At 41.6% G+C, this 17939-nt stretch overlaps 1 protein-coding gene across 1 annotated transcript in view; it reads right to left on the bottom strand.

Moving 5' to 3' along the window:
- Positions 1-17939, bottom strand: part of TPK1 (thiamin pyrophosphokinase 1) — a gene marked incomplete at its 5' end in the record, with an annotated part of 397071 nt that overhangs the window by 268365 nt on the left and 110767 nt on the right. Inside the window, one exon of the mRNA XM_084279962.1 lies at positions 3843-3957. Coding sequence (XP_084136088.1) covers positions 3843-3957 — 115 coding nt within the window. The remainder of the gene's footprint in view (positions 1-3842; positions 3958-17939) is intronic.

Here is a 17939-nt window from a genome sequence, read left to right as displayed (position 1 = left end):
ACAAAGGGTTGTGGCCTTAAGCTGAAGGAAGGTAGATTTAGATCAGGTATTAGGAAGAAATTCTTCACTCTGAGGTTGTTGAGACACTAGAAGAGGTTATCCAGAGACATTGTGGCTATCCCCTCCCTGGCAGCATTCAAGGCCGGGTTGGATGGGTCTTTGGGCAACCTGGTCTAAAGAGTGTCCCTGCCCATGGCAGAGGGGTTGGAACTAGATGATCTTTGAGGTCCCTCAATGATACTATGAAACTAAAAGTGTAGTGAAAATGATGTTCTCAGTGATAGGAAGCAAACCACCTCATGTCATATAGTAAGCCTGATATACTGAAATCCTGAACAGAACCCCAGAAAGCTGGTATTTTATGCCAAGATTATCCTTCCTCTTATAGGGCCCAGGGCTCCCCTCTTTAACCTCAACCTCTTAACGTTGTAAAAACTGGGTACACGATGGCTTTGACATCTCTCTGGGAAACAGCATCTGAGACACAAGCACTAATGATTGTTTTTACAGGTGCCAATATGATGATAGTTTTCGATGCATCTTCACCTTCGTAAACCCCAAAGCCAGGGACACAGAGGTTAATCGATGCCTTAAGATTTAATCAGAAAGTGTTGAGAAAGAAGTTGCTGTAGTGTGGTACAGAAAAGCAACAGCTGGAGTCTGAAGAGGGTAACAGTGCTTCACAGTGATCCCAGAAAACACACAATAGGCAGGGCAGACAGAATAAGGCAGAGCAAAAACCCCATAAAGATCAGTAGCTCACCTTTAACTCTGATTAGCTGTGAATGTTTAGCAATCAAGAACGGTTTAGCAGTAATCCTTATTTCTAAGTGGGAATTGATGTTAACAAAGGAAAAACCTGTTGTAAGGAAAACAACATTTCTGTGCAGCAGTCAGAGAGGGATAAGTAACAGGGCACAGGAGTCTCTGCCCCTAATTCCCTCATGCCTTTCTTCTGTCCCCAACATTGACAGCTCCCAAGGACACACCTCTCTAAAGAAAAGTTATCCTGCCATTTTGGTTACTCTTCCTACCTTTAGAAGGTAATTTATTTAACACATCACTAAAAAAAAACCCATCATGATTTGTCCTCATCACTACTTATACAAAAGAATGTTTTCTGGGGTTTTGCTTGTTTGTTTTTAAACAACAGTAATTGCAATTCAGATTTATTAAATTAGTTTTGGTTTGGTTTTTTTTTTCACAGAAACCTGTGGGAAAACCAAGCACATCATAAAAAGGACACCACAAACACAGAAGATGATATACATCTTACATACTTTCAGTTCTTGTTATGCCCTAACTGAAGAGTGGCAAGAAGTAAGAGAAGATGACCAATAAAGAAAGGCTAAATAAACTGGGCATATTTCAGCCTGAAGGAGAGGAAGCTGGATGGAGTGGGGGGTACTCCCACTTCAAGATTTTAAAGAACCAGCTAACTCAGTATGCACCAGGAGTGGGACAGATAGTTTTGTCTTTACCTTCAAGCAGAGGGAAAGAAGGATGGATCACTTGAGGTCATTTCTAGCCCTGTATTTTTCCAGGATTCAGAAATGGACCTTTCAGAACAGCAACAAGTACTTCACTTCCCTCCAAAGAAGACACTCCTGTAACAGTTCCATAATACAAGCTGTCCTTTTCCCAGAACGTTATAATTTATTCTCATTCTTAAAGATTCTTCACACACTTTGGTATCACTGAGAATCAAGCCAAAAGTATCAACCAAGTTCCTTACTTGTATCTCTTGGATATAATAAATCTTTCTAGAATTAAAAAGGACTATAGTTTTTAGATTTGGATACAACACAAACAGATACCAGGGCTTTGAATAAAATAGAATTTTAAATGTAAGGTTAAGACAGCATTAAAAACATTATTAGCATGTCAGTAGAGTCTGAGCAGACAGCTCTTTAATAATGCTGGACAGGGAATTTGAGGGAAAATACTTCAGAGAAGTAAATGAATATTCTTTCCAGCAGAATGATTTCTTTAAAGACAAAAATCAAAATTATGCATGTCTTTTTTTTGTTTCGAAAGAATCACTTTGAAGGTAAAATATAACTACCCAAAGCAATTAAGATGAGAAGAAGAAAGATAGAGCAAAAGAATACTCCAAGGGCCAAGTATGTAAGACTGAAAGAACAATTCAGTCAAAGTATAATCATCCATTTTCCCCTGAATTATATTTATTTCATACCAACATAAAGGTGTGCAGAAGAGATGAATGGGTTACAAGAGGAGGTAAAATGAAAGCTCTAAAATGTTGTTCTTTGAAAGCATCACCATTATCAGATATAACTGCTTGCTGCAGGTCAAATAGACTTTTGTTTAAGTTCAAGATTAAGTTGTGCACGTCTCTGTGAGCAGCTAGTAGGGAAGAGAAATAGAATAATACTTGGTCTTAGCAGTTGTAGATTTCAGCCATCAAACTTCTCTCAGGTGACAAAGTGTGGTGGTTCAGCCCCAGACAGAGGCTGAGCACCACACATCACTCGCTCACTCCTGAAGGAGAAAGAGCCAGAGCCTCTGGGTTGGGATAAGGACAATTTACTGACAAAATCACCATGACAGTAGAACACTAAAGTCCAGTTACACTCACACCTGGTGATAACACAGAGTACCTTAATGACCCAACGATTACAAAGGACTGCACAACAAGGGGGAAAGAGGGGAAGGGTAAGGCCACCCCAGCCACACTCCAACTGCTTGGGAGACACCAAACCCATACCCCTCCCCAACCAGCACCTTTTATGGGGGAGTGATGTCAGGTGGTGTGGAAAACAGCCCAGGCTAACTCAGCTTACCTGGGCTGGCTGCTTGGGGAGGTTGACTCTGGCCTGGTGAGAACCAGCCCACAAAGGAAGAAATTTATTTCTACTTGAAGACTACAGCCTTTGTCTCCAACTCTGGTCTTTACTCTGAAGGACAGAAAGAAACCCCGCTTCCCCTAGCCTCTGTCATAAACTTGTCATGAGATGAAACACAAAATAAATGACAGGTTTTATTGCATGAACAAAACTGATCGTAGGTTCTACCAAATATCTGTCTCATTCATTGGCTCCAGAGTAAGCTTTATCCCTATTTGCTTTTATGAAACTCTTTATTTATGGATTCTTGCACAAAATAACTGAAAATCCTGAAGGCAAGCAAAACCTATCCTTAGTAGCCTCAGATTACACAGCATTCCATGATTCCATTACAAAAATGAAAAAGCACTTGAGTTGTTACACAAAATACCATATTCCAGCTCAACACTTCTAGGGCAGAAACCTGCAATATTTCACAAGAACAGCTGAAAGGACAATACGTATTTCCTCACCTAGCATATACATTTATAGGTAACATCTATAGTTGCCTTTGGTCTCACACACGATGCCCTGGCACTAATTTAGAAATAATTCCAAACGAAGAGTAGACTTCCTATTTTATTACTCATCTCACTTCACAAAGCAAACAGATTTCTTCTAAGGCCTCACAAGAAGAATGAAGAAGACATATTTGTTTCAGCTCCTGGTGAGAGGCATGAGATGCTCCTTTAGTCAACCCTTACCTGGGGCACGGGATGTTTTTTGAGGCTGCATCAAAGGCCTAGCTGTGGTGAACGCATAAAATAAGACAGACTGAGAGCAGAGCTTTCAGGAGGAAAAAGGACCAGTGGCTTAAGAAAAAAGCTATTTCAGATTACCTGTGTGTTTTTAAAAATTGGAGCTGGGAATAAAAATTAAAGATAATGTTGTGAAAGTACTATACTACCTGCCACAGCTCACTGAAGTACCAGGTACAGAGCAGGCAGTTACTTCAGTAACTGAACAGATCCTGTTCCTCCATATTTTCCTTTTCACTGAGAAGCGATTACTTCAATAACTTTGAGTTTATTGCTAGCATACCTGTCCTGGCATCCTTCTGTGGTGTGATACAGACGATTGGCACCGCCATCAGCACAAGCTCTCAGTGCAGCTGCAAGGAAAGAAACACAACATCAGTGGCATTATAAACACAAAACCACAACCCATCTGGCTCTGCTACCACACCTTCCAAATAGTTTATTTCTGTCTATCTTAACCTACTGCCCAGTCAGCTTAAACTACATGGAAGGGAAGTTTCCAAATCCTGAAAAGGGCCCAGCCTCCATGTATGGGCATGCAGTTGCCTGAATAAGTGCGAACTTAGACCTTCAACCTAACAATCTCATCCAGGCAAAGAGTTGGCTCTATAATGACCTCCATAAGAACTAGGAGGAGGGAGAAAAAGTTAGGCATGACAATACCTGTATTGTCTGTCATTCCTCACCCCCCCTCGCCCCATGACACAAAAATGGTAACCCTACTACAGGTCCTATATTGTTCCACAGACTGTTTGAATCATCTGATATATGTGGAAGAAAGCCGTGGAACTGTTGGAGAGGGTTCAGAGAGGCCATGAAGATGATCAGAGGGCTGGAGCACCTCTCCTACGAAGTGAGGCTGAGGGAGCTGGGCTTGTTCAGCCTGGAGAAGAGAAGGCTGTGGGGGGACCTCATTGCAGCCTTCCAGTACCTGAGGGGAACATGCAAACTGGAGGGGAATCAACTTTTTAAAAGGGTAGGCAATGGCACAACAAAGGGGAACGGACTAAAGCTAAAGGAGGGAAGGTTTAGATTAGGGGGAAGTTTTTTACAGAGAGAGTGGTGAGGTGCTAAAACAGGCTGCCCAGAGAGGTGGTGGATGCCCCATCCCTGGAAGTGTTCAGGGCCAGGTTGAATGGGGCCCTGGGCAACCTTGTGTAGATCCAGGCCTGGAGGTTGGTGGCCCTGCCTGTGGCAGGGGGTTGGAGCTCTATGATCCTTGGGGTCCCTTCCAAACCAGACCATTCTATGGTACAGACCAGGTGGGTTAAGTCTTGGCTTTAAATCTTGAGCTGTTCTCATACAAAAGGAATAAAACCAAAATAATTCTCAAAGCTTCCACATAAACTTGGGGACTGCAAAGGGCACATGCCACTAATTCCAACTGACTTTAAAAAGCATAGACTTGCTGTTCTCTTGTGATCCCTTTGTTTAAATAAACTTTAGTCAGAGAAAAGCCTAACACTGTTGCTACAAAATCAGACATGAATTGGTGTATTTTATTCATAAACATCTCTATTAATCATAACATTTAACTAACACACAGTTCTTTCATGAGATTTTAAAAATATGATAAGATAGATTAAAGACTGAAAATTACAATCTTTTCTAAGCAGTCTTAGTTTTGCTTTGAGATGCACAAGTCAGATAACTGTGGCATGGAAGATAAAAGAAGCTGTCGCTTCTACACTGGAGCAGAGTGTTCCTCCCAGGTCTGTGGGCAGAGACCCAACTGTCGCACCTGAGAAATCTGAAAGTGAGAGGATCAAGGAATGAGGAGAAAGGGAAACAGGAGAGACAGAAAAGAAGAGCATCCTGCTCAAGTTTTGGAAAAAAAGACACTTCTTGCTGCTGAGAATCGAATTTTCAGCTAAAGCCACTTTGTTTTGATGTTTATCTCTCAGTCAAAACCACCTCTCAGAAGTGATGCAAACCTGCATTTCTCCTCTTGGCACTCATTAGGTGGGCAATTCTACCTTCCCCCTAGCTTAGCCATCAATTTAACCAGCCTATACAAATCAGGACAACAAAATTCACCTCTGTATCTGTTCTTATCTTTAAGCCACTCTTTCTTGTTTGACTCCTGAACTCCGACTACAGGGCACGTTCTGTATGGGGCAGCCTCATCTGAAGCTATCTGGAAGAAAAAACTGAAGAACGCAGGGCAGTACAAAAGCTACTGGGTTCCAGTTTGGGTACAGCAGCTTTTTTCCTGGAGGCTGCAAGAAGATGCAGGGCAGCAAAACTAGCATTGCACTCCTCTGTATCTCTTCCAGCATGGCTCCTGCTCCAGCAACCCCTGTTCTCTCTTGCCCACAGTATCACAGTACCGCCACAGTAACCACTACTTCTACCAGTCTTCTTGTGCAGACCACCCTTTTCTCTGTTTCCTTATTGTACCTCGGCCACTCCTTCCAGCCACCATCAAAACCCATATTAACAAGCCAAGGTCAAGCAGATTTGATCCTGACAAATCTTACTAGCTGAGATAATTTCTAAATTATGGTAACTGGCCAGGCAGTGATTTAAAGTTTCAGGCTCTTGCCAGCTTTCCTCATCCCCCCCTGAGGAGTATCAGCATCACAAGACAAGAAGAACAACCTTTTCTGCCCATGGTGTTTGACTGGAAAGCTTTTATCTTTGCCTTTCACTTGAGATTACAACTGAAACTGGATTAATGTAACTCCTTTTGCCTGGACATATTTGATAAGTTTTCTCAGGGAGTTCAGCTCATACAGAATTTAGTAACGGCCCATTGCAGGAAAAGTGTATAATACTGTTGTGGTTTTGCATGGCTGGGTTCTGGTGGAGAAGGGGGGCTGCATGGGTGGCTTCTGCAAGCAGCAGCCAGAAGCTCTCTGAAGGCCCAACAGAGCAAACACCAGCCGGCTCAAGGCCCGACCTGCCGCTGGCCAAGGCCAAGCCCATTGGCAACGGTCACAGCGCCTCTAAGAATCACATTTAGGAGTAAAAAACACCACAAGCAGCTGCTTTTTGCCACCAGAGAAGGGAATGAGAAGATGTAAGAAACTCTACAGACACCAAGGCCAGTGAAGAAGGGAGAGAGGAGGCACCCCAGGTGCCAGAAAGAAAGGCTCCCCTGTGGCCAGTGGAGAAACCCATGGTGGAGCAGGTTGTCCCCCTACAGCCCACGGAAGATGATGTGAGCAGAGACCCCACCTACAGCCTGTGGAGAGGCTCCATGCTGGAGCGGGTGGAGACACAGGAGATGCTGTGACCCGCATTGGAGCAAGACCCTGGAAGAACCTGCAGCCTGTGGAGAGACAGACATCCACGCCAGAGCAGGTTTGCTGGGGGAAGGAAGGCTTGTGACTCTGTGGAGGACCAGGCTGGAGCAGTCTGGGCCTGTTCTATGACTGCACCCCATAGCAGTGACCTATGCTGGGGCAGCTGGTGAAGAGCTGAAGCCCCATGGGAAAGGCCTCATGTTGGAAAAGTTTGTGGAGGACTGTCTCCTGTGGGTGGGACCCCATGCTGGAGCAGGGGAAGAGGGTGAGGAGTTCCCCTTCCTCCACTAAGTGGGAAAACAACTCATGAGGAACAGACTGGAATCCCCATTCATCGTCCCCTGATCCCTCATGACACCTGGGGAAGGGGGAGAAGGGAGAGTAATAAAGTTTCTCTGTGTCTCTGTGCGTGTGCGTAGTGTAGTAAGTTAGATTTTTTTTTTCTTTTTAGTCTGTGTTGAGTCTCTTCTGGCCATGACACTAATTGTGGAACCATCTCTCTCTGTCCTTATCTCGACTCCTAAGCCTCTCAAGGTATATTTTCTCCCCCGCCCAGCTGAAAAGGGGAGTGGTAGAGCAGCTTTGGTGGGCATCTGGCCTCCAGCCAGGGTCAAACCACCACAAATACCTATCCTTAAATTAGCTACAGGTCCATTGGTGTATTTAGCAGATATAAGGCATCTAATCATGGCCTAGGACCTAAGCAACTACAGAATCTTTTCTCTCCCTTTGAGCTACAAAAGCAATTCATCAGTAGAAACATTCTTTATAACCAAAACCGTAAGAATGCTACAAAAAAATTATTTTCCATGTTTGGGTACATAACCTGATAAAGAATGCTCCCAGGTCCAAGGACAGTTCCAGCTTTTTCTTTCTGAGAACAGTGACTTTTCCATCTGTTCTCCCACATTTTAAAGAAGTAAGTGGCTTCTGATTTTGTGGGTTTGCAAAGGAGGGATGAGATACAGAAAAAGAGATGAGAGAGTCTATTATCTGTCTCAATTACTTAAAAGACAGTCAGAGACTCAACTGTTGCAAATTATCTGAAGGGATTTACCACAAGTTAAGCCTGGCCTACTACTCTAGGTGATCTTATTCTTTTCAAAACATGTGAATGAAAAACCAAAATGCACCAAGTAAGCATTACAGAACAAAACAGTCTTTGATCAGTCCGGTACATGTCAACTACAAGATTCTTCCAAAGTCCTGCAGCTGCCTAAGAAACAGGTCTATGACACTTGTATGCCGATCACGTGGATATGGGGTTACTATCTGGTATCTCAAATCAAAATAAGTGCCTTACATAACTGTAATTTATCACTGCCCCCCACATATTTATTCATAAGAATGAATAATAATAAAAAATAAATTAAACTTGGGCAGCATTATAAAGTTATTTAGAGAAACTATTTATGAGGTACTGATCCTTTACCAGCAAGTTAATAATTTGCACTGGAATGAACCAAAGCCCCAGGTGCTTTAAGTAACTAGCAGGTAATTAACTGATTGGCTGGAGGCCAGTAAATCATATTATTTCTACAGCTATGAACCAAGCCTTGATTGATAAAAGGTAATGATATCTATTACCTGGAAGAACATGCATCATTATTATCTGGAAGTGTTTAAGGAGATGGTCGGCAATTCTAAGCTTACAATTTAGATGGAAAATTCTTTATGAAAAGATAATAAGAACTGATTTTATACAGTGCCTTTTATATTAGAGACAAAATTGCTTTACAAACAACAATTTGGCCAAGGTACAGGACGACAACCGTGTAGGCAAATCTAGCAGTCTCTAGGCACTTTGCAACAGCTCATTCAAAACCTCATTAATTATTTCAGCAGAAACTGAAGAACCTGAACAAGACTGGGGCTTTGCTTTGCTTGGCATCATGAAAAGAGAGACTTTGCCTTCCAAGAAGTTTACAAGTTAAACAGCTGAAAAAATAAACAACAAAGGAGAAAGTGAAAAGTGACACAGAGGGATGAAATGCTCATGGTCACACATGGGTCAAAGACAAGTTATCTTCCAGGGTGACAAAAATGGATGTCTGGGCTTCTAAAGGGAAGAATAACTTTAGTGGTTAGCCAGAACACAGAGGGTCTCACACTTCCCTTCTCTTCTGACCCAAAGGTTACCATGCCATTATTGGAAACTTCTCAAATTTGCCAGGTGCAGCGCACATAGAAATATTCTCTAGTTTATGTACCTCAGAAAGAACAAAGACAGTAAAGGCATTGAAGGGATTTTTTTTTTTTCCTAATCCTGCCCCTGTGATCTGAGCCAGTCAGAGGAATGATCATCCAAGCAGATCACTGAGCTTTGCTGGGCCAGGGGGACCAACACCTCCAGTGAAGATGCTGTGATATGCAAGTGTGTAGCTTTTTCAACCAGCGCTACTAGGAGCAGAAGAGACCTGTGCCCTTGTCCTCCCTGCTCGGCTGGAGAGCACCAAGGTACCGCTTCGCACACAGGCACAAGTGCCCTGCAGTGCTAGCTCAGTGTGACAAACTCCACTCCTTGGCATTACCAGAAATTACAACCCTTCCAATGTGCATATTCTGTGTTCAGCTCCACTCCTCAGAAGTAGCTCAGTCAAATTACCACCTTCTCTATCTGTCAAATCCCTGTCTAACTCCAATGTCATTCAGTGAACTAGGGAACGGAGACAACCGAAAAATCAACTGTTTCATCATTGTGCTGCTTAGTGAAAGAGTAAAGAAGGGGAAACTCAATGCCACTGTTCCTTTTCTAATTTTACACAACTTCTGCTAGCTATGCAATCTGTTTCCCTCATTCATTTATTGATTCAGTAACCTGGTAACCATAATTAACCTGCCAGCATAATCCACACATAAGAGAACCCTGCTTAATTAATGACTTGGAGTGCTGGTAGTGATGTGTAAGTGATAATATATGGTAGATACGCAGAGAATTGCTTGGTTTGCTTGATACATTTGGCTAACGCGTTTCTTGTCTCAGCATTAATAAAAAATAGCAGTTACCAGCAACAAAATGCATAATCTGTATTTATGTGCTTTCTCTTTTTTTCCTTTGTCCTGCAGAAACTGCAAAAAACATGTTTAACGAATTTGTGGCTTTGTGCAGCTGCAGATTGCTAGCCAGGGGATATATTTCATCTCAGACTATTCCCTCCCACCTATGTGCTTCTACCTGTGGTATCCAGACTGCACGAAACTACTATTATCTACCAAGTACAGTGCACTGAAGACATCTCTCTTCTAGTCCATCTGCAGCTCTGCTTAGCAAATCACCTGCCAGTCTGTACCAGTTTTCTGCTTTGCTGTTCAACACTGGTCTTGCTTTTTAACTATTTAATATAGTCCTACCCCTCACTTCTGTGAAACTGGAAAGACTTACTTCTTACCACTGGTGTTTAAAATTTACACCAGTGTACGTGGCGTTAAACAAGAATGATGGAGAAAGTCACCAGCTGTTGGGATATTCTGTCCTTCCAAATTCAAGAGACCTGCCAGTGCTTTCTAACCTTGCTGTTGCAGGTGCACGTTCATGCTGCTGTAACCATCAGCAACAAAGAGCAGTCAGACTTTGGCAAGAATACTCAGCACTTCCTAGGATTCAGCCTGTTCTTAGGAATTGTGACCAAAATTCCTCTTTTCTGGGTTGTTTCCTTTTTCCCTTGTGGTGATTTGCCATTTTGAACGCATGCTTAGGGACAAACTGCAGTTTTGCAGATGCTGCAAAACCCCCCAAAGGTTGCTATTCGATTGCCTGCATACCCAAAGAAGGCCCAGCAGCTGCCCGATGTCTGTACCATCTGTATGTCGCTCAAAGAACATAAAAGCCCAGTTAGTCCTCAAGTAAAAGGATCTCCAACACCAGAGATGGCAGCCTGCTTCCATATGGACCAGATTATGGCTCTCAGATGGAAAACTACTGTACATCTAGTAAGGTAATGCGCTTCCTACAAAACTGCTGTGCTGCTTTAATCCCTCTGCTTTGAGCTGTAAGCATCATAGAGATCTCAGCTAAGTAGAGGCAGGATTCATTAAGCAATTAAATATGAGAATTAAATACGAGCACTGGGACAGGCTCCCCAGGGCGGGTGTGTAGTCTCCCTCTCTGGAGATATTCAAGACATGCCTGGGCGCCTCCCTGTGCGACCTGCCCTAGGGAACCTGTTTTGGCAGGGCGGTTGGACTTGATGATCTCTGGAGATCCTTTTCAACCCCTACAATTCTGTGATTCTGTGAATACAATGAACAAACCAACGTGCTGCTGAATTAGGAAACACTATTCTTTTCTTGGTGCAGTAATTCAATATTGAGCAAACGCCACATGGATAACACATCTTCCTAAAAAGTTCACATAAAAGCAAAACACTGAGAAAATTAAACAATTTCTTCCACAGACAAACACCCCCCCCCCCCCCAATTTTAGCCAAAACTTAAATGCACAATCACCAAAACAAAAGCTTACTTAAAAAAAACTAAAAAAAATTGAAATCTTAATGGTCACTGTAAGAAAAAAAAAAGGAACAACCCTTTAAAAATAAATTCTTAGGTAGTACCTAAGAAACACAAACATAAGCAAAAACCCCCAGTATCTGTAAATATACAAGGAGTAATGTGCTGTCAGACACAGATGCAGGAGAGCAACTCTGTTTTCACTAGAGTGAGTTTCTGGACTGTCTTCAGGTACACTTCTACACCAAGTTCATTACAATGATTCATATTCAAGGCTGCTGGGTTTGGAGTAATCTCTTGTCAGGTGTTAGATTTAATATTCCTACAACCCTCACTTAGGATATGATTTTCTCTTCTCTTTCCTGTCATTCTTCTCCCATTCTGTCAAACCCAGGAGCTCTGGTACTTGCCGCGCTGCCTTACACCCAACTGCTGTATCAGGCTACAGGAGCAGCCCTGTGCTGTGTCACAGTGAAAGGCTGGGAAGAAAGAGCCCAAAGATAAAACAAAGTACTTGCTGCCATCATTTCGACTAAAATCGGAGTGACCCTTCCAAGACAAGGCTGCTTGGCTGGACGCCACTGGGGGCTAGAACCAGGAAGAAGTTTGCTCTTTCCATTTCCTCCTGCATTTTTGCTCTTTGTTTGAAAAATGACAGCTAAAGCAATAATGTAACGCAGAATCAGTTTTTCTTCTTGACCTGAGCATACATCTGTTGTTACCAGGTAACAGTAAAAAAAACCCCAACTGATGAGAGCACACAGACACACAGACACACAGACACACAGACACACACACACTGGAAAAAGGGCAATTAAACCAGAGTGTGTAATGTTAAACCTGACTTATCTCCTGATAAGCTGTTTGTTTTGAATGTCTTTAAAGAACAATTTGTCAAATCAAAGATCCTCACAAATCAAACAAGCTGCTGAAACATATGCAGGAGATCCTGCTTGTGCCTTAAATCCTGTCTTTTCCAGCCTCAGAAGGAATCCCAGCTCTCTACAATCATACATTTGCACTTTGCTGCTGCCTGGTCTCTGACCCCGGGAATTCCCCAGATATATACAAGCCCTTCCCGCAGTGCCACACGCCAGCCCCGGGGCTGGGTTGGATCCTGGTGTGCAGACTAACACACAAGTGCCCTGGAGCTTATTCTGTACTGTGGCTCTTCCCCAGAGATGCGCAATTGGTAACTGACATCTCCCATCCATATGTTGCCTATATAACCCTGATCACTGATGAAGGATCCTCTGGGTCTCGAACCAAACTCCTACAGACACCACACCAGCCATCCTTCATAATATATCCCATCAGGTCACCTTTCAAGTATCATCTTCTTTCATTGCTTCCTAAGTACAACAGGCTTCACTAAAAGAACTTTACTGTAACCAGTCTACCAGTGTCCCACACCTAAAACAAACACATTCATCAAAATACAACTGAAGGTAACTGAAAGAGCGTGCAGCTAGCTTTTTGCTACATCCATTACCTGATTATCAGGCGAAACAGCAAGGCTTCAGCATCAATTTTATTTCTGAAGCTTTTAAATGACATTGTTTAATAATTCAGAGTAATGTGCACCGACTTCAAGCTTCGAATGCAACTTTTTATTTCTTCATTTCATATTTCCCATTGCTGTAAAAATTGATTTCTGACACAAGGAAGATAAACAGCTACAAACATGATGGAAAACCCCAATTACCTGCGATTTTAATTGCCAGGCAGCGTTGATATCAGGCAAACTTTAGAAGCAAGCTGACTTTATACCTAGACAGAGAAACCTGACCAAAAAGAAATTAAAATCACCTTTATTAGAGTTAAAACGTAGACATTTACAAAAAGGACCAGGCTGTAAAGAGGAAAAAACCCTCTATTTCTGATCTGGCATTGCTGATTGAATGCTAGCAGCAGCAGCAGCCTGGGTGCAATCACCACCCTGCAGTGAGCAGGATGTGGGGCAGGCGCGGAGCAGTATGCAGAGAAGGGTGATCAGCTCCACCGAGCCAGCGAAGGGAGGGAAATAATCTCCTACAGCTACCGGCCACCATTAAGACCACGTTTGTCATCAGACCCAGTGTCTGCTTCCACTGAACAACATGCATTAATAATTCAAGCCAACATGTAAGTGTAAAGGAATGAGTATGTTAAGTTCATATTTGTGTCTGTGATTAAATATTTTCAGCAAACACATTCATGGTTAAAAATTTGTTTGCCTAAATTAGATTTGCAGTAGCCTGCAACTCATCAAAAATGTAATCACACACTTCTTTTAAATAGCACAAAATGTATTAATTCTCATGGCACTAAAACACGCACCATTCCTTAGCAGCCCAGAATAGATTTGCACACACCCATGTCATATCGTAGTCTTAGAAAAACTTCTGTGCACCAAGGAAATTTTGGTACTCATAAAAGCCAGAAACTCTGATTTTGTTAAGACAACTAGAGTATTACAATGCATAAATTTCAGAACCAGTCAAAGTTGCAGTATTGCCTCAAACAATTATTTAAACTATTCGAAAGAATAATCGTGGTGTATCAAAAAGAGGGACAAACAACAAACCAGAGAAGGAAAAATGAAGACAGTAAACAAAATTTCCTAATGCACGTGGAACAGCTTTTCATAATGAATTTTCTAATGTTTTAATAATATACAGCTACCCTATGTACATCCTACATACTCTTGTGTATAGATCACTTCCCCTGCTCAGATAAACTGTTCAATAGATTTTCAAGCAAACAATAAAAATACTGAATTCTTAAAAGCAGCATCAGGAGAAATGGTAGAAAAAAAAGAGGAACTATTCCATCTGAACAAAGGTTTTAAAGGCACCATAAGCCAATTTAATTAGAGAAACAGGCACATCACCTGAAAGTAGCCCAAATAAAGTACACTCTTTACAACTCTGAAATTAAGACAGCATCTTGGAAGTACTTGCCTGAAACACTGGGAGCAATAATAACATTACTCATTTATGGCAGTTTCACCCCATTGTATCTGACTGACTCTCCCTTGTGTCTTTTCTGCTCTCTCTACTCACAGATTTGGGCAGTGGTAAGCTGCTGTGGAAGTGTCCTCAAGAAACTCAAAATATAAAGTTAGCTATGAAGTAGACTTGAATTTGCCTGCTTTTTTTCATATCTCAAATAGCTACAGGCAGAAATGGTTCACACCAATCTAAACCAAGCACAGTTTCACAGCAGCACTGGGTTTGCATCTCTTATTACTCTGTACTGGCACCCAAAGAACGCTGTTCCAAGGATGAAGCTGAATGTAAGTTTGATACTACAGTGTATCGCTACTTTTAGAAGAAGAAGAGTTTCTGCTGCCTTCACCAAGACCAGTCCTGATCCCCAAGATCTCACGACACAAAATAAATCTAAAGTTGAAATAATGTTTTTGCTAGGCATTTGCTGAATTTTCCAACAGTACAGTCAAGAAAGAAGGTCAGTCTGTACACACTATCACACAGACAAAAGATTACATCTACAGTATAGTTTTGCCAAACATTTTTTTCATTATTCATATTTGAAAAAAAGGAGTAGAAAAACCCATAAGAAAGGACAAAATACGATATTCGCATTCTTAAAATCATATAGAAGGTGTGCGTTAGCATTTTTCAAAAGAAAGAATCACCAACAACAATAATTTTTGCAAAGTTTTATGTTGTCTTGATGAAATGATACATTAAATCATCACAAGACACAAAGAAAGCTTATTTGGACAGGCAGAATCAGCTATAAACCAGACTAGAAAATGTAAATCTGAATGCAAAATGGGATTTCTCATCTGAATTCTCTTACATAATGCAAATGCAAACCCAATACTTTTCTTGCTGAAAAAAAAAATTAACATCTATATGCAAACAGTCTGGTTATGAATGAAGATAGCATAGCAGTAGTTTCCCAGTTCATAAAAGTGATGAAGAACCAAGTGCATCGATTTCAACACCTCTCTTTAATGAGGCTATAAGAGAACCTTAAGATGAAATTTCCAAGTAAAAATATTTGTAGGAGGCAATCTAGAGTTTACTGAACAAAAGAGAGTGTGTGTTCTCATGGGGAATAAACTTTTGTCTGACAACTCTCCTCACAGCAAGGCTGCAAACAGAATCAGAGGCTGCACTTACAATACTCAACCCGCGTCTCATCCACGACATGCCTGTGGGAAAAACACCAGGCTGTATCAGTCTTCAAGGTGTCCTCTATTCCTCCCTCTGAGATAAGAAAAAATCCACCACCATCTGCCTTTTGCCAAGAAGTTTCATTGAAAATTTTATATTCTGGTTCTCCTGAGGAAATCCACTTACGACACAGCTTTCCAGATGACAGCGTGGCTGAGGAGTATAATGCCATTAGTTCACCAAAGTCCTGAGGTGATCCATATCTAAGTCATCCCTACAAGAGGAAAAGCAGGTGCAAACAAAATCCTCTGTGTGTGTACACTATATGAGGACCCAATTCAATGCCTGTACGAGTCGGCAGTTTTATGCAAACCTTCTGAGGAGCAGTAAAACACACGAGTCAAACTGTAAAACTGCACATTTACTGAAGGTAAAACCAGCCTTTTAGAAGATTTTTAATGTAACAAATAATTTAATACCATGTTTAGGGATACATGGTATTTGGATACTACTTACAGAGCCACCCAATTAGTAACCCACATACTACCAGTAAACCACCAGCTTGCTCTCTCTGTGCAGCCAATTTGCTCTCCCATGGAAAATGCTGCGGTGCTAAAATGTTACGTTTGATGTCCTTCCACGGCGCATGATGGAAAAGGTATCTGAGAGGATGCTGTTCACCTGCTGGCCTCAGGTAACTTGTCTTAAGTAATCTGTTTATAGATCTTTGCGTCAAGCAGACACAGCTCTTGTCCTCTAACTCTGAAATAGCATCATGGGCAGTTCCCTACGGCCTCCTAAAGGGAGAAAGGCTTAAAATGAACGGAAAAGTAGAGTCTCAGTGGTGACTTCAGCCCCAAAATTTGGGTTGCTCAGTGATTTAGGAAAATCTGCAAGCTTCTGGACTATTCAAAAACTAGTTTTAGTAGCGAATTTGTTCATATCCACTTTCTAATTACAAAGATGATTGGTACACTGCAGATGATTTGTATCAAAATGCTACAGATGTACTGCTTCAGGCCTTAAATTTCAACGTGTTACAAAGATAAAATGCCCTAAAAATGCAAAATGAAAGAACTTTTCCCCCTCATTTTGGTCCACATATTTCATTTTGAAAAAACAGGAGACTGCATTTAAGCATACATTAAAGTCTAAAGATCACATGGAAGCCAAGCAGGAATTCTTAGTTTTGTTTCAATTACTTCCTATCTAACTCTATTAAATCCCCTTTAAATGAATGCTAATGTGGAAGCATGTTCACAAACAAACACACACACACAGAGCCCCCATTTCTAAGCCAAACCATTTAATCCTTTCTGAACAAAGATTCCGGCCTTTTTAATTGGGGACATTTTCTCATTGCAGTTGAAACCTGTGTGTGCATTGAATACACAAAACCTGGTTTATCACACCTGAGCTTATTCTGAAAGTCTGCTTTAAGAACACATTCCCAGTGAAACAAACAAGCAAAACCCCAGGGCACAGTCTTGTTGGAATGGTAATACATTAGACATTGTATCTTGTTGCTTTTTGTTATCAAAATGGTTCTATGAAAAAAAACCCCACCACCAAAAACCCAACAGAAAAACCCCACCAAAGAACTATTCAGTAGCTGTGCATCTTACTACAGCATGTGTTCCTTTTCAATGCTGCTACTTAATTGGAAATTATGACCCTTTAAATTTTTCATGGAAACACTGCTTATGAGGGTTGGAGAAAAAAAAATTACCCAGAGTATGTCTAATACATCTGTATTTAAATCAGCCATGTATTGACCAAAAAGAATATCAATATCCTGTTTAGCTGTCCATAATGAACACTTCATTATCAGTCACAGAAAATACGAGAAGACAGGATGTTCAAATGTGATTTGAGTCACCACACCGATCCCAAGCTACCCTAACTGCCAGATGTGCTGGAGATTCCAGCTAAGTACACATGACATGTTCATTCACAGTAGCACGCTCCTGTGCTTGGACCAGTTTAAAGAAGTCTTGCTAACAAAATAGCTGGTAAAATATATAACCCCCCCCACACACACACCTTTTATTTGTTTAAAATGGATTCCAACTTTCATAAGCCTTTGGAGCCTACAGCATTATTATCTACTGAGCTCTGAAGCACAAGAATTAGATAGAAGTCAGTCTTTTCACCTGTCTCTTATCTACCTGTTCAAGAAAAGAGAACTCCTGTCTTCCTGAGATACTCAGTTCTCTCTCCCTCTGCTCATCCATTCTTGACCAGCTACCTCCCCCTGTTCTACATAAGGGAATTCCCAGACTAGAGCCTCACATCTTGAACATTAAAGAAAACTATTTAAAAAAAAAAATCAACACCCCCCCCCCCCAAACAAAACAAAAAGGCACCCCACAAGAAGCTTATAGTAGTGTGTGTAAGGAAGGACTTTCCCCAATTCACCTAAAATATTTATTTCCTCACTACTTAGGGCTACAAAGATGATTAAGGGCCTGGAGCATCTCCCCTATGAGGAAAGGCTGAGTAAGTTGGGAC

The sequence above is a fragment of the Gallinula chloropus genome (assembly GCF_964237585.1).
Source record: "Gallinula chloropus genome assembly, chromosome: 2".
In the NCBI taxonomy this organism is placed as follows: Eukaryota; Metazoa; Chordata; class Aves; order Gruiformes; family Rallidae; genus Gallinula; species Gallinula chloropus.
Note: the sequence above shows the minus strand (reverse complement) of the source record. Positions and strands in the feature narration are given on the sequence as shown.